This window comes from Oryx dammah, unplaced genomic scaffold, assembly GCF_014754425.2.
Source record: "Oryx dammah isolate SB20612 unplaced genomic scaffold, SCBI_Odam_1.1 HiC_scaffold_3, whole genome shotgun sequence".
Classification (NCBI taxonomy): Eukaryota; Metazoa; Chordata; class Mammalia; order Artiodactyla; family Bovidae; genus Oryx; species Oryx dammah.
Genome location: NW_024070187.1, coordinates 99,655,299 through 99,677,306, shown reverse-complemented (window position 1 = coordinate 99,677,306; position 22,008 = coordinate 99,655,299). Strand labels below are relative to the sequence as shown.

The 22,008-nt window shown below is 41.3% G+C and overlaps 1 protein-coding gene across 5 annotated transcripts in view; it reads right to left on the bottom strand.

Annotated features, from left to right (window-relative positions):
* ARHGAP24 (Rho GTPase activating protein 24) overlaps window positions 1-22,008 on the bottom strand; it is a 566,219-nt gene that overhangs the window by 8,158 nt on the left and 536,053 nt on the right. For all 5 annotated transcript variants that reach the window (XM_040237263.1, XM_040237267.1, XM_040237265.1 and 2 more), the window contains 4 exons: window positions 9,853-9,985; window positions 8,750-8,823; window positions 6,126-6,247; window positions 171-1,248 (listed from right to left, as the gene is read on the bottom strand). In XM_040237263.1, the coding sequence (XP_040093197.1) occupies window positions 171-1,248; window positions 6,126-6,247; window positions 8,750-8,823; window positions 9,853-9,985 (1,407 nt within the window). The remainder of the gene's footprint in view (window positions 1-170; window positions 1,249-6,125; window positions 6,248-8,749; window positions 8,824-9,852; window positions 9,986-22,008) is intronic.

The window sequence follows — 22,008 nt, the reverse complement described above, 5'->3', positions numbered from 1 at the left end:
TGAGACTCACAGAGATGAAGTCAACTTTCCCTGAGTCCCACTGCTTACAAATGGCGAAGGTAGGACCTGAACCCAGGTCTCTGGAGTTAGCGGATTTAACCCGGGCGAGACTGTCTCACAGGAGGCTATCGCACCCTCTCTGGCCACTAGGGGCTCCAGGTTTTCCTCACCTCTTTATCCTGGACTCATACTCTATCTTCTGTTTGGTCATTTCCTGTTTCAGGCTGGACACTAAGCTGTGCAGGGCACTGTGGTTGCTGGTGGTGTTGCTAACGAAGGTCTCACTGTTGTCGCTGCTGCTGGTGGCCCGACTACTGCGGCCACCCACACTCCTCCGGTCGCTTTTGTTTTCATAGTCTGTGGGGTGGGAGAGGTCGTCCTGCGGGGGCCCATCCAAAACGGGGTCCTCAAAGTTCCCACCGTAAAAGTCTTGCTCCGGGCAGGTGGTGGTGGAGGAGCGGCAGGAGGTGGAGTTCTCGGGCAGGGAGATCTCACAGGAGGAAGTGGACCAGGTGGCGCTGTCGACGCTCTGCTTGTCGTCGAGGCTCATCGCCGAGAACTGCTGGTGGACGTTATCGTAGGTGGAGAGCCTGTTGTGCTGGCCCGACTCTCCTGCTTGCTCTTTTTGCTTATTATCCCTCAGGGTCACGTAGCCATTGGGCAGCCAGCTCATGCTGCGGCCATTCCCGGGGTTCCCCAGGGTATCAGAGTTCAAGATGCCCATGCGCACGGTTCCATTCTGCATGCTGTGGGTGCCCATTTTGGTACCAGACCCCTTCAGGGAAGAGGTCCTTCTGGTCTGTAAGCTCCCATTGGGAGTGGTCTGGGCTTTCTCGAGTGCTTCAGCATTACTGCTGCTGAAGGACCCATTGGTGACAATCCCACTGCCCTTGTTGAAGGCGGGATTCTTTTTGACCATGAGAGGGGGGCTTCTAGAGACATCCAGCTTGTGGATGCTGTTCCTGGGGCTGTTGGTTTTGCTGCCTGGCAGAGCTATGGGGGATCCATTATCCATGCTGCTTCTTTGGGGAGACTCAGGCTTGTCCCAAGAGCACCGCCTTACGGGACTGTCCTTGGTATTATTGTTCTCCTTGTTCTGTAGCTGCCCCATGACGGCTTTCTTCTGAAGGTCATTGTTGTTGTTGCTCACGCCATCCTGGGACTTGCTTTGCAGCTCTGCATCTTTGGGGAAGAGGCGATCATGTTTGCCAATCATCACTGACATCAGCTGTTGGACCACCACAGTGCCTGGAATTGCGAAGAAAGCAAAGGAGTATGAGCAAAACAGTTTTGATTTATCTCCTATTTTGAAAGTGACTTTTAAAGAGCCATATTTAGGTGCACATTCGGCATTATTATTAGCAGTGCCAAACTATGTTTTTGATGATGACAATAGCAATTATTGTTGTTGTTTGGTCACTAAGTAGTGTCCACTCTTTTGTGACCCCATGGAATGTAGTCCACCAGTCTCCTCTGTCCCCGGATTTTCCAGGCACCTTCTCCAGGTTAGGGAGACAATAGCAATTGCAGCTAAAAACTTCTTGGACATTTAACATGAACTGTACTAAGCACTTTACTTTTGTTAGTTTAGTCGGATTTTTTAAAAATTTATGAATAGATACTGTTATTATCACTATCTAATAAAGGTTAAGTAACTTGACCAATGTCCCAAGCTATGAAGGAGAAAAAGAAGAGCTTAAAACCAGAATTAACTAGTTCCAAAGAACAGGCTCTTAATTGGCACACACCATTTCTTGTAAGTTTGACATTTAATTATGAAAAATCTTTCTGAAGAAGTCACTGTGATCTCTCATCTAACTGCCTCAAAATATGAAGATAGTTTAATGGCACCTTGAAGTGTAACCTTCTACAATCTCTAGTGGATATGTGGTCTGCCTTCATAATATAGCAAGAAAATGAAACTCCATAAAACTCTTGCTCAGCATTCAAAAGTTTCAGGGCATTTAAGTGACATTAGCCAAAATGGTGTAATAAAGATGTACGAGAATCCTCTCTTCCATAAAAGTAACTGACAAAAATGTTCCCAGTCAATATATTAGAAATTTGGAAATTAATGAAAGGCTTGCTGTAATCTGGAGAGTGTTAATTTTTTTAAAAAAATTGTTGACTCTTGGTAAAGAACAGCAAGCTCTGTAGTGTTTTAACTCACCCTATTCCCATCCTCCTTTTTGCAGTAGCCTTGAAAACCAACAACCCTCAATCTTAGTGGGAACCAGAAGTGAAGCAGCCACTGGAATGGAAAAAGCTGGTTTGGAACTCCTTCAAAGCCCCCTTCCCAAAGAATTGTAATTTGACTTGTTTGGTGGTTCCCTGGAAGACCCCACTCCAGAGGCTTGTCTTCATTTTATCTGACTAAGGAGTTGATTAGAATGAGCGACATTTCTCAGGGGCATTTAAAAGCATGTTTGCCTGAAGCAAGTGGATAACTGTTGAAGACAAAACAGGCTAAACAAAAAGCTTAGAAGGAAAATCTGAAGAGATTTCCATAGGAGGTGCTGAAAGCTCTGCTATATACTTGAAGATTCAGATTAGGTACATGTATGCATAGGGTTCTGTGTATACCTAGGGCTGTGTGCACACTCGGGAAAGAACTGAGAAGTCCCCAAGGTCTCATCTCCAGCTGATCTTGGAGCTCTGCACAAGCAGGACCAGAATGCTAAAGCATAGTTGTAAACTGCCTGGCTGAGTGTCAAAAGTCTGGCCCAACAAGCACACGGGGCCCCTTGGTAAAGAATGGGAGACTTACTGGCCTAACTCAAATTCTGAATAGGAAGAAATGTGTTATATCCATCTATATCCTGCACATTTCTGTCATGATTCAAAACTTCTAACATATTTAGATCAGGAATCAGCAATGTGTCAGGTCTGAAGCTGGCTAGTGCTGCTCAAACATAAGTGTTCATACAAATTATCTGGAGATTCTGTTAAAATGTAGATATTGAGTAGGGCATGAGATTTTATGTTTCTAACCAGCCGCCTGGAGGAGGCAATGGCACCCTACTCCAGTACTCTTGGCTGGAAAATCCCATGGACCAAGGAGCCTGGTGGGCTGCAGTCCATGGGGTCGCTAAGATCGGACATGACGGAACGACTTCACTTTCACTTTCTACTTTCATGCATTGGAGAAGGAAATGGCAACCCACTCCAGTGTTCTTGCCTGGAGAATCCCAGGGGCAGGGGAGCCTGGTGGGCTGCTGTCTATGGGGTCGCACAGAGTGGGACACGACTGAAGAGACTTAGCAGCAGCAGCAGCAGCAGCAACAACCAGCCCCCAGGTGATAAGACAACAGTGATAACAGAATAGTAGTTTTGGTATTGCCTAGTGGGCTGCACACAGAGCTTCTGAATCATAATTTGCATGTCAACAATATCCCTAGGTGGTTTCTGTGTGTGTTAGAGTTTGAGAAACTGTGTTAGGTGGAAATGTTTCACTTAAATATCTTCTAAATTAATATTCTCATAAGGCTTTGCGATGGCTTCGGGTGGCACTATTGGTAAAGAACCTGCTCCCACTGCAGGAGACGTAAGAGACATGGGTTTGATCCCTGGGTCAGGAAGATCCCCTGGAGGAGGGCATGGCAACCCACTCCAGTATTCTTGCCTGGAGAATCCCATGGACAGAGGAGCCTGGTGGGCTACAGTCTATAGGCTTGCAAAGAGTCAAACATGAGTGACTTGGCCTGTATGCAAGGCTCAGAGATAAGACTTTGTGTTTTTCAAATGAGAAAATTGAGGTTTAGAGAGGTGATGTATAAAATTATATGAGTCCAGAGTGGTTGTGATCACCAGGCCAATCTGAAGGATCCATGCAGATTTGGGAGTCCCACTGGACTACATGTTTCAACAATTCCCCCAGGCTCATATAATTTTATATAGGTTGAATTTAAATACCATACTACAAGCACTTGTGTCTTCATAAGAAATGGATAAGAATTCAGTTTTCCTTCGAAGGTACCTAGGTACTTTAGTATATATGCGGGCGACCTGGGTTCAACCCCTGGGTCAGGAAGATCCCCTGGAGAAGGGCATGGCAACCAACTCTAGCATTCTTGCCTGGAGAGTCCCATGGATAGAGAAGCCTGGCCGTCTACAGTCCATGCGGTCACAAAGAGTTGGACACAACTGAATGACTAAACAAATACACACACACACACACGCACACACACAGAGCATTCTATAAAATGTAGTTTCAATTTGTATTTTTTGCAGTGAATTACTTTGCACATGTATCCTTCAGTACATGTACAAGATATCTGTGAGGTATATGATAAATTTTGACAAATGACAGTCCTGGAAACACTATCTAACCATTTTATAGATAATCCCCTCGTGTTCTTTTGCAGCCAATCGCCTACCCATGGCAACCACTGATCTGCTTTCTGTCACTATATTTTTCTTCTTTTCTAGAATTTCATATAAACACAATTATAGAGTCAGGTCTTTCATCACTTAGCATAATGCTTTTGTCATCTTCCCATATTGTTATTCATGTATCAGTAGTTCATCCTTTTTATTGCTGAGTGTGCCTTCGTCACTCAGTCATGCCTGACTCTTTGTGACTCCATGGATTGTAGCCCACCATGGAATTCTCCAGGCAAAAACACTGGAGTGGGTCACCATTCCCTTCTCCAGGGGTCTTCCTGACCCAGGGGTTGAACCCAGGTCTCTTGCATTGCAGGCAAATCCTTTGCCATCTGAGGGAAGCCCAGTTTTAGTTTCCATTGATGAACCAATATTGATATATTATGATTATTAACTAAGGTCTATAGTTTATATCAGGCTTCCCTGGTGGCTTAGCAGTAAAGAACCTGCCTACAATGCAGGAGCTGTATAAGATGCAGGTTCGATCCCTGGGTCAGGAAGCTCCCCTGGAGGAAGGCACGGCAACCCACTCCAATATTCTTTCCTGGAGAATCCCATGGACAGAGGAGCCTGGCAGGCTGCAGTCCATAGGGTTGCAAAGAGTCAGACACAACTGAAGCAACTTAGCACGCATGTACATGTAGTTTATATTAAAATCACTCTCTGTGTGATCTGGGTTTTGACACATGCACAGTGTCATATATCCACTATTACAGTATCACATGGAATAGTTTCATAGCCTTGAAAATCTTTTGTGCTCCAATTATTCCTCCTTCTTTTCTTCCTCAATCCTCTATTGAATCATTAGGATTTCTTCTAAAAGCTTTGTAGAGCTTGGTCCATAACTTTTAACATTATCACCAAGGTAAGACCCTCTTGAGGACTCTATGCAATGCCTCGATGTCAGGATTTTCTACTCTGGTTGTGGGAAATATAGTTACTTCAGGCTTGGTGTGAGGCCCAGGAAAGCCTCAGATAACTGATTTCTGGCACTCTTCCCCATAAAGTAGCATGGAGTCCCCTCCTGCAAGCATAAATCAATTCTTAGGTAAAGACTTAAGGGATATCCTCTTCAGATCTCGAAATAATATGTGTCTAGTTTTCTCTTTTTTGCTGCTTACTTGAGTTTCCCATCCTCTAATCTTACTCTCAAAGCTCACCAAGACCTGCACATCAGTGCTACTACTAATGCCCACAAGAAGGAATGGTACTCTAGCAGGGAAACCTGCTGAAAATAAATAGAAGTAACTTTTCATTATGATAAATAATTTGAGGTATCTTGTAATATAGAAAACAAGAAATTCTTCATGTTTCAACCCAAAGTAAATAAGCAGCATTATCTTAGAGGCCCATCTTTTCTGCCTCTTGAAGTCAGTCCAATAAAACCAGAACTAATAAAAATATATTAACTATTTGAGGTTTCAGAAAATTGCATCAAACTCAGAAAGTGAAGTAGACTTTTCCAGTTCTTGTGTGATATTTTACAGATGATTTATGAAAGTTCTGTTAATTTTTATCATGAAAATATGGAGGAAATGTTTAGTAACTTATGTTTAGTAAACTCCTCAAAAAATGCCTGGCTCTCAAACATAAGATTTTACATTTGAAGAACCTGAGTCCATAAATGAAATCACCATGGATTCACTTATTTCCTTTGTTTCCTCACAGGAGAATAGGTTCAAGACAATCAAGAGACAACTGACTGTTCTTCTGATGACGATATATGATAGTAATTCACTTACCCTCCATAATGGTCAAGGGATCTTCCACTTTGGGACGCAGGATGTTAGGGCCAAAGACAGTGGCCAAGTTCTGCACACTCATTTTGTTAATTCCTGAATAGGACTGCACTTCATCCAAGAACCTGTTGAGTAAAAGAGTATGAACAAAACACAATGGGGTCAAATTTGTCAGTGGAAAAAAAATGGGTTATCGGGAAATTTATGAACTGGAGTCTGTTCAGAGGCAATAATGGACACACAGTCACTTAGCAATTCAAACATTCTCTGCCAGATGTGAAGAACGTATATTGCAAATTTTTAAGTATCAGAATCATAAGGGATCATATAAAATATCTGCTCTGGCCTGGCTTGGTTTCCCCTGTCAGTCATAGGAACGAGTGTGTTTGGATAATGCTAATGTGGACTTGAGATTCAAGAATATGAATTTCTTTCTTATCTCTAAGTAAATATCCAATTTATATACATATTTAATTGGAGAACTATAAAAATAAGCTTGTCTGGTACAATCTCTTATTTCTGAGAAGAGGAATCAATCCCCCTTGTGGGTCAATTTGTGAGCCTCAAATTTATAGTCTATTAAAAAGTGACATCAAACATGATTTAAATTAAAACCTCGGTTCTATTGATATGAGAAATTGCAAACACAAATTGTTTTAACTTGTTAGGTGCTAAAGAATAAGAGCCATGAAATAGCCCTTTCCCAGAATGATTTTAGTAGCAGAGATTGTTTCTGCAATCTTTCAGCTTTTGTTCATTTCCCATCCCATCTTCATTACTACAAGTGCTTCTATTAATTCGTGGCTTATTGATTGTACCAATGAGACAAAAAAGAAGCAAGAAAAATATTTTTAGAAAACTTACTTTGTGTGTTATTTAAAATAATATATTTCATTCTGTGCCAGTCATTGTGCTAACATTAAATTCTCATAGCATCTCTGTGTGAGCTAAATACTATTATTATTTCCATTTTACTGATGAGACACATGAGGCACCAGAGAGGTTAAGAAACTTCTCCAAGGACACAGAGTTAATAAGAGGCAGAACTGAGACCTGAACCCAGGTGATCTTACCCTAGAGTCTGGGCTGTTGACTACTATCTCATGAGTTTCTAAAAAGGTGCCTATTTCCACATGTTCACTACTCTTATACATCCTAAATTACAGCAAAATTGAAGGGCAAAAAGTCAAACTACCATTTATTATTTGAAATAGATGAAATTAGTAGTGTGGTGTGTTCACTCAGTCGTGTCCAACTCTTTGCGACCCCATGGACTGTAGCCTGTCAGGTTTCTCTGTCCATGGAATTTTCTAGGCAAGAATACTGGAGTGGGGTGCCATCACCTTCTCCAGGAGACGTTCCTGATCTTGCGCTTCCTGTTGTCTGGCACATTTTTTACCACTGTGTCACCTGGGAAGCCTTATTAATCATTAATCTCTTTATTTAAATTTAGTATGCTTCATGTATTTCAACTATACTCCAATAACATTTTAAAAATAAATTCAATGTGTTTCAATCATATATATTTGATTTCTTAAGTAGCAGCACAGACATGGGACATGCCATCTCTGGCCTTAAACATGGTTATTGACAGAGAGTATTTCGAGGCACAATTAGTGTTCTAGCAAAATTGAGTTACAATGTTTTCTTCAGTGAATCTTGAGAGAAATGGGAAAAAATAACATATATTAACATTCATCATGTGTATAAATATATATGCATATACAAATTTTAAAAATTTATTGGAGTAAGTTGCTTTACAATATTGTAATAGTCTTTGCTGTATAGGAAAGTGAATCAGCTATACATATACATATATCCCCTCTATTTTGGATTTCCTGCCCATTTAGGTCACCACAGAGGACTGAGTACAGTTCTCTGTGCTACACAGTAGGTTCTCATTACTTATCTATACCTAGTATCAGTAGTGTAATATGCTTCATGTTTAAAACAATCATGTGAAATGTGTGCTTTCATTACCCTTTTATCTATTAGGATGCTTAGTCTCAAAGAGGAGAAGAAAATTGCATAAAAGTACGTAAGTAGTCAGAGGTAGAATCTGGACTCCTAGACAAATGATTCTCATGCAGGCTCCTTCTGTTAAACAACAGTACATGGTACACGTACAAACAACTTTGATGGAAGTTCAAAGCAACATATCTTTAATATGTAGAGGTCAGAGAGACTTGAGAAACAACAGATTAGAAAATCAAGCAATTTTAGTGCTCAGAGAAACCTTTGAGATCACCTTGTCAAACCTCTTAATTTTACAGAGGCCGACATTGGAGCTCAGAGCAGTTAAGTGATTTTTGTTGTTTTGTTATTTTAGTCACTAAGTCACGTCCAACTCTTTGTGACTCCATGAACCGCAGCCTGTTAGGCTCTTCTGGTCATGGGCCTATCCGGGAAAGAATACTGGAGTGGGTTGCCATTTCCTCCTCCAGGGGTATCTTCCCGACCCAGGGATCGAACCTGCATCTCCTGTATCTCCTGCGTTGGCAGGTGGATTCTTTACCAGTGAGCCACCAGGAAAACCCAACTGATTTTTATTCATTGTGAAAATGAACTATTATCAGTATAAATACAGTCTTTTTAAAATTCCATTTTGTCTTGAGGACAATTCTTACCTGCAAATATACTTGAGAAGGTTGTAATTGACCACTGGCAAACTCTTCACTTGCTTCGCTAATTCTTTAACACCCTGAGTATAAAGAAGAGAATGTGTGTTATCTAAGTGTTGACCTTGGAATGAAAGTACACGGGAAATGGGCATGCAGTTTTTTCTTTTGTTTTGTTCTTGTTAGTTTCACCTATTACCAGTGATGGATCTTGTCTTAAAAACTTGCCACTATCACAGAGAGCATTTCAGAAATATTTTCAAAAGATGTGAAAGCATTTCAAATATCTCTGTGAGTACTATTTGTGGAGAAACAGATTTAACATTTTTAACATTTGTTCACAACTGACTGAAAAGGAAAAATAGACTTATTTATAGTTAGGTCATTTGGGGATCCTTGGTGGCTCAGAGGTTAAAGTGTCTGCCTGGAATGCAGGAGACCCGGGGTCGATCCCTGGGTTGGGAAGATCCCCTGGAGAAAGAAATGGCAACCCACTCCAGTACTCTTGCCTGGAGAATCCCAAAGGAGGAGCCTAGTAGGCTACAGTCCATGGGGTCGAAAGAGTCGGACACGACTGAGTGACTTCACTTAGCAAACCACGAGACTTAAACTTAGTAGCCTTAATATAGTGAGAGTCCTTTCAATTTTTAGCATTTAGGGGGCAGTGTGGCAAGGAGTGCTGATTTCATTTCTTCAGCTCTACTTTCCTTTTTGATGAGAGAGAGGATTATAAATGGGACCTGTATTAGTGAAAGTGAAGGTTACTTAGTTGCATCCAACTCTTTGCAACTCTATGGACTATACAGTCCATGGAATTGTCCAGGCCAGAATACCAGAGTGGGTAGCCTTTGCCTTCTGCAGGGTATCTTCCCAACCCAGAGATCGAACCCAGGTCTCCTGCATTGCAGGCAGATTCTTTACCAGCTGAGCCACTAGGGAAGCCCAAGTGTAAAAATCTAACAAGTATAATAATCTAACTGTGTGTAATGTCAATACTTAGCATAGTGGAAAACAATCCAAACACGGCAAAGGAAAATTTACAGGTTAGAGATAAGAAACACTGACAAACCCCCCAAATAACAGCATTTTAAAAAATCACTGCATCGACTTACAGCTTCCTCTTCTTTGCTGAGCAGTTTGGCACAAGACAAGAAGTCTTCATACTTGGCATAAGGAATAACTGGTTCTGGGAGTTCTCGGAGATACAGTTTAAGAAGTGACGCCACTGTGTGTACATCCGTGTTGCTGTGGGGATAGAAGTATGAAGTTTTTTATGGAGTGAACTTTATACTATTTGATTAATGTTTCATCAAATATACATCTAAGAGTCAGACTTCTGTATTCTATTGGCCATTAAATTAGTCAATCCAGGTTTCAAGAGGCACATACTTAGGTAACGCCTGTTATCTGCTACCACAGGTGGGGAAGAGAGGGACCTAGAGGGACTTGGAATCCTCAGTGGAGTTTGAAAATATTAAAAAGTGTAAACACTCATCTTTTGTGTGTATCTGATGTTAAACAAGAGGTTACTTTCATAAAACAATGAGAATATATGTACCAAATTTTAAATAAAACGTAATGCAGCATCCCCCAAATGCCCAATCTCCATATGTATGTGATCAGTTGTCTCCAACTCTTTGAGATCCCTGTCCCACCAGGCTCCTCTGTCCATGGAATTTTCCAGGCAAGAATACTAGCATAGGTTGCCATTTCCTACTCCAGGAGATCTTCCTGACCCAGAGATTGAAGCTCTGTCTCCACACCTCCTGTACTGCAGGCAGATTCTTTACCCCTGAGCCACTGGGAAAGCCCTAGGTGTATATTAATTAATACAAAATTAATTATCTCTGGATCCTAAATTCGTTTCTTATTCTCTAGAATACAGTGGTAACTGGTTATAGACACATGAAGTTTAGTATGGCATGTTCTAAATTTTTAAGAAAAGCTCATCTTAAAGATGGTTCTCAGCATGATTGCTTGTCTAATAATCTAAGATAGCTAGGAATCCTTGGAGTCTTTTAGAGAGCAAAGGGAGGTGCTATAAAAATAAGCACTGAAAACTCAATGTGTCCTTTGTGTAATGTGCAAAATTTATTTTTATTTTCTGCTGAATACCAGAGTAACAGGATAATCTGCTGAAATGTTAATTTCTATTTTGTTCTCTGTATCCCCTGTTAATCCATGAAGATGGCTGACAGTAGAGATAGGAAGAGGCAGTTGTTTGTTTTGGGGATTTTTTTGGTTTCCTTTTGCTTTGTTTCTTGGGGGCTGGTGGGGAAAAAGGAGCATGGGAAGGAGAGGTGGTGGTCAGGGGGAGGGTGAAAGGTCAATTGATTCCCAGGAAGTGGGAAGAGCGGTGGTAAGCAAGACCAGGGATTCTGTAAGCTGTGGGAACAAACACTCCACTCCCTGACTCTGCTTCGGGAAGTGATGAGTCGCTGAAAGGTCTTTCAGAAGCTGGGATCCAGGCACTGGGACTTCCTGCCTCCGTGACTATTCTCGTGCCCCAAGGGTGACATAGAAGCAGAGTTGACTTCACAGTTCCACATGGACTGAAACAATGGGCATCTCAGTTCTCAATTTTGGACTCTCAGTTTGATTTCCTCAACTATTTCCCCCGCCTCTATTCTATAATGGAAATTACAGAAAACACAATGGCTACGGCCCTAAGGAATATTCTAGCCTGCTCATAATTTATAATCTGGTGGGGGCAGGAGACAGAATATAGAGAACACAGGTGATGCAGGCTAAGTCCCTTCAGTTGTGTCCGGCTCTTCACAACCCAAAGGATCGAAGCCCGCCAGGCTTCTCTGTCCACAGGATTCTCCAGGCAAGAATACTAGTGTGGGTTGCCATGCCCTCCTCCAGGGAATCTTCCCTACCCAGGGATCAAACCCGTGTCTCTTATGTCTCCTGCATTGGCAGGTGGGTTCTTTCCTGCTAGTGCCACCTGGAAAGCCCCAATAAAACAAGTCAGTCAGTTCAGTCGCTCAGTCGTGTCCGGCTCTTTGCGACCCCATGAACCGCAGCACACCAGGCCTCCCAGTCCATCACCAACTCCCAGAGTTTACCCAAACCCATGTCCATTGAGTTGGTGATGACATCCAACCATCTCATCCTCTGTCATTCCCTTCTCCTCCTGCCCTCAATCTTTCCCAACATCAGGGTCTTTTCAAATGAGTCAGCTCTTCACATGAGGTGGCCAAAGTATTGGAATTCCAGCTTCAACATCAGTTCTTCCAATGAACACCCCAGGACTGATCTCCTTTAGGATGGACTGGTTGGATCTTCTTGCAGTCCAAGGTACTCTCAAGAGTCTTCTCCAACACCACAGTTCAAAAACATCAATTCTTTGGCGCTCAGCTTTCTTTATAGTCCAACTCTCACAGCCATACATGACCACTGGAAAAACCATAGCCTTGACGAAACAGACCTTTGTTGACAAAGTGATGTCTCTGCTTTTTAATATGCTGTCTAGGTTGGTCATAACTTTCTTTCCAAGGAGTAAGCATCTTAATTTCATGGCTGCAATCACAATCTGCAGTGATTTTGGAGCCCAGAAAAGTAAAGTCAATAACACAAGTATCTAACTGCAAAGTGTGTGAATGATAATAAGGAAAAGTATTGGGTGCCATCTAATAGCAAAAAAAGACTAATTCAGGAGGTGAAGGGCTTCTCTGAGGAAGTGATGATTAGGCTAAGATGTGAAGGAGTGTAAGAATGAACTGAGAATGAAGAATAAAAGAAGCCACTCCAATTAAAGCAAGGCAGGTAAACAGAGCCCAAAGTGGGAAACTGACAATAAGCTAAGGGAGAACAGAGGTCAGAGGATGAAGTCTGAGCAGAAGGGAGCATCTTCGAAGACCATGGGACTTCATCCACCTCAGAATTACACAGGGCAAGGGCTGAGGTTTTCCATTTTAACATCAGAGCCAGTTGGGGCTGGTAGGATATACTGTCAACCATTTTACAGATGCTAAAATGATGGGGGTGTTCTCATAGGACCTGTCTTTAACCAATTTTATTCTTTTCATAATTACAGAAATGAATTTTGTTCTATTACATTTCTAATAGACAATATAGAAACCATCTTAAAGGCTAGTAAAGAAAATAAAAATCATGTTTCTGGGACATCTTGAAAACTGTGTTCAAGTTCACTTATTCCTAAAAATACGTTCCAAAATATTTTTTGAAAAGATAGACATAAAATAACCTTAATGGTAAAGCAAAATAAAAGATACTAGTGTTGTTGTTTTTTTTCTTTTCTGGTAAGTTACTCAGTTTTATACAGTCCAAAGCCCCTCTGTGTTTCTCTAGATATGCAGTAAAGCACCAGCCCCTTGAAAGCACAGTCATGGGCAATAACAACACCACACCCTGCAGGGTATGCAGTGACATCTATTATTGCAATGAAGCATTTCCACTTTTTTATTCCATTCATACCTAGTCCACTCTAATCCAATCCAATCCGTGACTAGGTTGTTGGATTGTGTTGCCTTCAAAGTTAAGGATCCTTCTAGTAGCGTTAGAGAAATGATATAAAATGAGTATAACTTCAATGGGGCTTCACAGGTAGTTCAATGGTAAAGAATCCATCTGCCAGTGAAGGAGACATAAGAGACTTGGATTTGAACCCTGGGTACAGAAGGTCCCCTGGAGAAGGAAACAGCAACCCACTCCAATATACTTGCTTGGGTAATTCCATGGACAGAGGAGCCGGGGGGCTACAGTCTATGAGGTCGGAAAGAGGTGAACATACCTGAGCCACTGAGCACACGTGCGTAATTTCAATACATGGAGTATATCAAGTATAATTTATAGGCTCATGTAAATAGAATATATAAAATGTGAATTAAATGCAATAAATAAATGAGACAATAATGATAAATAAGAAATATATATTGAAGAAATCTGTTTGTGTTTCCATGATGAACTATTCATTTCATTGCCTGTCCCCAAGCACACTGTTTTTAAGGCAGCTTGCCTGTTGTTGTTGCTTAGTTGCCAAATTGTGTCTGACTTTTGCGCTCCCATGAACTGTAGCCTGCCAGGTTCCTCTGTCCATGGGTCTTTCCAGGGAAGAATACTAGAGGGGTTGGCCACTCCCTTCTCCAGGGGATCTTCCCCACCCAGGGACTGAATCCGTTTTTCTTTATCTGCTCCTCTGGCAGGCGGATTCTTTGCTACTGAGCCACCTGGAAAGCCCAGCTGACCTGTTATTTCCTGTATTTTGCTTCTAATGAAGTTGAGCTGTAGTAGTGAGGACCTTTGAACAGTAGGTGGCGCGAAAGCAAAGTTAGACTAATGGTAATTGTGTGAAAACTGTGAAGGATGAGAGAGTGCAGAATCATTCTTCACCCACCAGCAATTTTCTTAGCACCAAAGCTGCAGTAATGCTCCAGGAATAGAAATATCTGAGCTATGAATCAAGATAAGAGATGTGAACCGGGATAACTATTTTATTCCTTCCCTAAAGTGATACGTTAATTAGTTTCCAGCATTATAAGTATATACCTATACTCTGCTGGTTATATAAAAATGGTCAGAAAAAAATGACAAATATGTTACTTTTTATTTCAGTTAGTAAAGGCTATTACTTTTTTTGCTTAAAGGCAACAACTTAAAAATTTATGACTTTTTGAGATGCTTTGCTAAATTTAGGTTATTTTGTAGAAATAGAGATTTCTCCCTTTGCCTTGTGCTCTCATTTTTAGCTTTGTCCTTTTCCCACTGAACTTCCCTTGTGGCTCAGCTGGTAAAGAATCTGCCTGCAATGCGAGAGACCTGGGTTCAATCCGTGGGTTGGGGTGATCCTCTGGAGAAGGGAAAGGCTACCCACTCCAGTATTCTGGCCTGGAGAATTCGATAGACTGCATAGTCCATGGAGTCTCCAAGAGTTGGACACGACTGAATGACTTTCACTTTCCCACTGAATGGAAGAAAACAATTGTTTCAGGAAGACTAGAACATGTTTGTCAGTTCCAGTTCACCTCAAGAGGATCCCAGTCCATCCTCCGTAATTGCCAGTAGGCTACTCACTGCAAGGGGAAATCTGATGTTTTCTCTGAAAGATCTCTTTGTATATCCATTCTAAAAAATAGCTACCTCCCGCATCTAACTCTACAGCCTTGTATCTCTTACTGAAAACCCACTATTTTGCCTAATTAATATTTGCTTTAATATGTACAGTCAATTAAGTACATATCCATGGTATGCGTTAATTGCTCAAAGTATCTCATGCAATATGCTCTTTGCCTCAGAGAAATATGTTCTACAACAAAGTGAATTGACTGTATTAGAACAAGAGTCACTATACAATGGGAAGTTAAAATCCCTAAACTGGTTAATAATAGTAGTAATAATAATAATAGTAACAATAGCAGCAGCACACACTTATACACATCTGTCCCTGTCTCAGGTCCTCAGAGTAGTCCAGTGAGTCCTTTTAAACTCCACTTGGGTAAACAAACAGGGAAACTGCACAGAAAGCAAATTGGGGCTAATCACTGAGATATGAGGGGTTTTGTCTTTTTTTTTTTAAAGAAGCTCTTTTGCAAAAATATTTTATTTATTTTTGACTGCCCTGGGTCTCACTGCTGCACGTGAGCTTTCTCTAGTTGTGGTGAGCAGGGGCTACTCTCTAGCTGCAGCGCTCAGGCTTCTCACCGTGGAGGCTTTTCTTGTTGCTTTAGAGTTCGAGCTTTGGAGTTTGGGATTCAGTAACTGTGGCACATGGGCTTAGTTGCTCTACAGCATGTAGGATCTTCTCCCACCATGGATTGAACCCACGTCTTCCACATTGTCAGGTTCAATTTTTTACTGGACTACTAAGGAAGTCCCAAGATGGGGGTTTGGGTGGTTTAAAATCACACTCTTGGTAGAAATTCAAAACTATGTGCTAATGTAAATTCATTACCCAGACCTCAGGTCTCTTTCACTCACCTGGTGGTAAAATCTGTTTTCAGAAGTTAAGTTAAAAATTGTGCACGTCATATCCAGGGAAAGTAAAAAGACCATGGCAGGCCCAGGGATCCCGAGTAAAGAGCTGTCAGGCCAGAAGATGCTCTGTAGCATCTGTCCCTTAATCGCTCAACAGATGGAGTTTGTTTCACCTTAGATTGGACCTGGACTTTAATTCTGGATTCTGTTTTTTAAAATCAAGCCTGATTTCCATGCGACTTTCTATAAATGACCCAATTTTATATTATTGAAGGTCTTCCTTTGAGATTGTTCTATCATTCACTCACCAAATAGTTCTTGAACACCTACAGTGTCTACTGCCTTTCACCCCATCCTAGGTAAAACAGACATGAACGACATAAATCTTTCTTGTCCCCCTTGGGCTTATGTTGCTAACCCATCTCCATCAACTTCCCTGATAGCTTAGTTGGTAAAGAATCCGCCTGCAAGGCAGGAGATCCTGGTTCGATTCCTGGGTTGGGAAGATCTGCTGGAGAAGGGATAGGCTACCCACTCTATTATTCTTCAGCTTCCCTGGTGGCTCAGCTGGTAAAGAATCTGCCCGCAATGAGGGAGACCTGGATTCAATCTCTGCGTTGGGAAGATCCCCTGGAGAAGGGAAAGGCCACCCACTCCAGTATTCTAGCCTGGAGAATTCCATGGACTGTATAATCCATGGGGTCACAAAGAATTGGACACGACTGAGTGACTTCCACTTTTCACTTTCATCAGCATCAACACATTGCCATATCATGCTTCATCTGTTTGACTTAAACTTTTCTGTATATTCCAGGTGGAAAGCCCCTGACAGGTGTGTGGTTGTAAGAAGTTTTTTATACTTTCCAGAAGTTGCTTATTTATAATCTATGTACAATATAGGCCTCCGACTAATCCGGGATAAAGGAATCTGACAACAATCCCTCTTGCTCATCCTCTAACCCCACTTCCACCTTCCCTGATAAACAGACTCACGCATACAGATGAGGAGAATGCCACAGTGATTACAAGTATAATACCACACAGATCAAAACCTTAAAATTTTTAAGCCTCAAAATTAGAAGTGGGTATTTTTCACTCTGGATACTATGTACAGAACACACCATAATCCGTTGATTTAAGTGACTAAAATGAATTTCCAGTGTACCAAACAGTAAGTTTATTAAAGTTATTGCAAAGTTATTTGCAACACATACAATAAGATGACCTAAGATCTGCTTGGAATTAATAAAAAATAATGTAATAACCATCAAATCGCAGGGAGAATGTATGAGACTGAAACGTTCAGGAGCATTACCAAGATGAAGCCTGCCAATAAACTGTCTAAAACTACACGCTATTCTGTGTGCCAAATTCACCAAGACATAGAAAAGTGAGTCCAAAGTCAGTAGGCAGTTCCAAACTAAACATTTACAAGAAAAGTCTGGTTCTGTTCTAGCTTTTCTTTTTTTTTTAAATGTATCTGTCATAACCAGATACCAGTACACTTTTTGGCAGTAAAATCTGAATCTGGTTAGACTGTCTCGCCTCACTATAGTTATGTAAGAGTCACTGCTGAATTGCATACAACGCCAAAGGACAGTTTTATCCGTCTGGACCACACTGAATTAGTGCTTGTCTTCAAGAAGCCTCCAGGCTTAAAAGCGGTGATGGCAGAGAACTATACGATGACCCTTGCTATGGACTGAACACCTGTTTCCCCCAAATTCATATGTTGAAATCTCAACCTCTGATGTGATGATGTTTCGAGATGGGACCTTTGGGAGGTAATTACGGTTAGACGAAGTCATGAGGGTGGGACTCTGGTTTGATGGGATTAGGGTCTTTATAATAAAAGACACAGGTAAACTTGCTTCCTACTCCACTGGCTCTGGTGCACGTGCAAGGGGAAAGGCCAGGTGAGTACAGGGTGAGAATGTGGCCATCTAAAAGCCAAAAAGAGAGTCTTTACCAGAGCCCACTCATGCTGCTATCCTGGTCTTAGACTTTCAGCCTCCAGAGCTGTGAGAAAATAAATTTTTGTTGCTTAAACCACCTAGTGTGTGGTGTTCTATTAAGGCAGCCTGTGTGCACGCGTGCCTGCTCAGCGTCTGTCGTGTCCGACTCTTTGCGACCCCATGGACCACAGCCGACCAGACTCCTCCATCCATGGGATTTCCCAGGCAAGAACACTGAAGTGGGTTGCCATTTCCTCCTCCAGGGGATCTTCCACCCCAGGGATCGAACCTGTATCTCTAGCATCTCCTGTATTGGGAGGTGGATCCTTTATCACTGAGCCACTTGGGAAGCTGTAATGTAACTCCTAAATCTGCATCTGGTGATCTTACTTATAAAACCATGAAGGTATTGACAGAGTCCTAGGTAATGAAATGTCATCAGAAAGACAGAAACATGCTTTTAGATAATGTGGGTTTATGGAAATATTGCCAGATTAACCAATGTAACACAGAAGAAAGTGATTCTCAACCTTGGTTGTTCACTGGAGTCACCGGAAAGCTTTTTAAAAACACTGATGATTGGTTCTTATATATTCTGATTAAATTAGACTAAGTGAAGTTGGGCATTGAAATTTTTTAAAGAGCTCCTCTATTCTCATATGCTGTCAAGGTTGAGGAACATTAATAAAGACTGTGTACTTGAGGTGGAAAACTTCCAAATAAGGAGGCAATTCTAATGTGTAATGTCATATGTTAAAATCTGGCTACTCTATCATCCATTAGAGCTGACTAATTACATACTTATCTCCTTAGTGTTCCTGGTGACAAAGGCAGGAGGGATGGTGATGGGAGATGTTGTTCATGCTCAAACCAAACTGTCATGTTGACACTTTTTTCCTACTTCTACGTTACTTATGTGTATGCGCTTACTTATGTGTGTATAGACTCCTCCCTTAAAATGCTAGCTAATCTGGAAATCAATCCTGAATATTCATTAGAAGGACTAATGCTGAAGCTGAAGCTCCAATACTTTGGCCACCTGATGCAAAGGGCTGACTCATTAGAAAAGACCCCGATGCTGGGAAAGATTGAGGGCAAGGGGAGAAGGGGACGACAGAGGATGAGATGGTTGGATGGCATCACTGAGTCAATGGACATGAGTTTGAGCAGGCTCCGGAAGATGGTGAAGGACAGGGAAGCCTGGTGTGCTGCAGTCCACGGGGTCACTAAGAGTCAGACATGACTGCAACTAAACAACAGCAAATCAGATACAAGGAATATTTGACAGTGTGATATACAACCCAACATACCATACACACACGTGCACACATATGTGCACACACACGTGTATAAGGTATTCAAAATAACAAATGAAATACTCTGTCCTGCAGGTGTAGGAAGATATTCCTTTGAGAAATCTGATTTTGATGATTCCACATAATAGACCTCTCAAATGAAACTAGCTATATCTCTACCTGAGAAAAAAATGCATGGCTATTCATTGATTTGCTATTTCTGACAAACATTTCCCATGGGTGAATCTCTAATTCCATTCATTTTGTGCCACCTCACTGACCTTCTCCTTCTCTGGCTATCATTGCTTACTAATCAGCCCCCAAGCCTTTTCCCCTCTGCTGGCCTCTAAGGGTTATTTTCTATGTACACACCCTGGCGACATCCAGGAGGTCAATTGTCACTTCTCTACAATGATTATGAGTATACATCTCCATACCAGACCTTTCCACTGAATTCTTAGACATGCCATACCCTCTCTGAACTCTGTATAAACAAAGTTGGATAACAGCAAAACTCTTGCAATAAAATTCTTTCTTTACCATTTTCTCAATGATGAATGGCATCACCATGCATACAAATGAGCAAGAAACCTGGAAATCAACCTAAATTTTGCTTTTCCTGTGACTCTATATCTAAGAGTGACTAGTGATTCTCAGACTGAGCTGCATTTTAGAACCATCTGGAAAGTTTGAAAAATGCTAATGACTGGATCCTATATATTCTGATGTCGTACCTTATGAGTCCATTCCCTCTTAATTGACACTACTCAAGTTCAAGATCATATCACTCACTTCCATTAATATAACAGCATTGGTCTTTTTTGCTATAAGCCTGTCTTTCCACCCTAGACCCCAAACACACATATATAGGTGGTAATCATTTTACCAAATACATAATAAATGACAAGTAAAATGCCTTGTCATATAGCTTTTGAGGCCTTCCCAGGTGGCGCTAGTAATAAGGAATCTGCCTGCCAAAGCAGGAGATATAAGAGATGCAGGTTCGATCCCTGGGTCAGGAAGATCCCCTTGAGGAGGAAATGGCAACCCACTTCAGTATTTTTGCCTGGAGAATCCCATAGACAGAGGAGCCTGGAAGGTCCATAGGGTCGCAAAGGTTTGGACAGGACTGAAGTGACTTAGCATGCATGCATGCATAGCTTTTGAATACTACATTTGAAAACAAAGGAAGGATGTTTAAGAATATAAGATAAATATATACAACAGAGAAATATACATACTTATTTTATAGACAAGTCATTAGAGGTGACATCATTTAGTCAGTTTGGATTAGTGTTTGAGAACATTGATTCACTTTATAAATAGCCACATTCTTATTTCTCTAAGTAAGTTAAAAATTTAGACTAAAAAATAAAAACAAAATCCAATGTTTTCCATTATAGCACCAAGGTCATTCACCAGAGTAGAAAGGCTAATGCAAATTAGACATTTAAAAGGCTTTATGTAGAATATTCAGAGACATTTCCTCACAGCAATATTACAACAGTATAACTCTATTTTAAAAAGGCTACCATATTCATAAATAGGCTTTCAATTCCAAAAATAATAAAAACAAAAAACCTAAATAAACCTTAAATTGCTGATAGTAGATAAGTTCTGGAGATCCAACACACAGCATAGTGAATGCAGTCAACAATATTGTATTATTAATGTCAAGTTTGCCAAGAGACTACATCTTAATTGTTCTCACTAAAAAAAAAAAAAAAAATTATAATCATGGGACCTGGTAGATCAGCAAATATGGAAAACTCAGCAGTGTCCACAGGACTGGAAAAGGTCAGTTTTCATTCCAATCCCAAAGAAAGGCAATGCCAAAGAAAGCTCAAACTACTGCACAAAAGCACTCATCTCACACGCGAGTAAAGTCATGCACAAAATTCTCCAAGTCAGGCTTCAGTAATACGTGAACCATGAACTTCCAGATGTTTAAGCTGGTTTTAGAAAAGGCAGAGGAACCAGAGATCAAATTGCCAACATCCACTGGATCATGGAAAAAGCAAGAGAATTCCAGAAAAACATCAATTTCTGCTTTATTGAAAAGCCAAAAAAAAAAAAACTGTAGAAAATTCTGAAAGAGATGGGAGTACCAGACCACCTGACCTGCCTCTTGAGAAATCTGTATGCAGGTCAGGAAGCAACATTTAGAAGTGGACATGGAACAACAGACTGCTTCCAAATAGGAAAAGGAGTACGTTGAGGCTGTATATTGTCACCCTGCTTATTTAACTTATATGCAGAGTACATCTTGAGAAACGCTGGGCTGGAAGAAGCACAAGCTGGAATCAAGATTGCCAGGAGAAATATCAATAACCTCAGATATGCAGATGACACCACCCTTATGGCAGAAAGCAAAGAAGAACTAAAGTGCCTCTTCATGAAAGTGAAAATGGAGAGTGAAAAAGTTGGCTTTAAGATCAACATTCAGAAAACTAAGATCATGGCATCTGGTCCCATGGCAAATAGATGGAGAGACAGTGGAAACAGTGGCAGACTTTATTTTTTGGGTTTCCACAATCACTGCAGATAGTGATTGCAGCCATGAAGTTAAAAGATGCTTACTTCTTGGAGGGAAAGCTGTGACCAACCTAGGCAGCATATTCAAAAGCAGAGACATTACTTTGCCAACAAAGGTCCGTCTAGTCAAGGCTATGGTTTTTCCAGTGGTCATGTATGGATGTGAGATTTGGACTATAAAGAGAGCTGAGAGCCAAAGAATTGATGCTTTTGAACTGTGGTGTTGGAGAAGACTCTTGAGAGTCCCTTGGACTGCAAGAAGATCCAACCAGTCCATCCTAAAAGAGATCAGTCCTGGGTGTTCATTGGAAGGACTGATGCTGAAGCTGAAACTCCAATACTTTGGCCACCTGATGTGAAGAGTTGACTTATTGGAAAAGACTCTGATGCTGGGAGGGATTGGGGGCAGGAGGAGAAGGGGAGACACGTGAGACAGGGGTTCAGTCCCCCAGTCAGGAAGATCCCCTGGAGGAGGACACGGCAACCCACTCCAGTATTCTTGCCTGGAGAACCCCATGGACAGAGGGACCTGGCGGGCTACAGT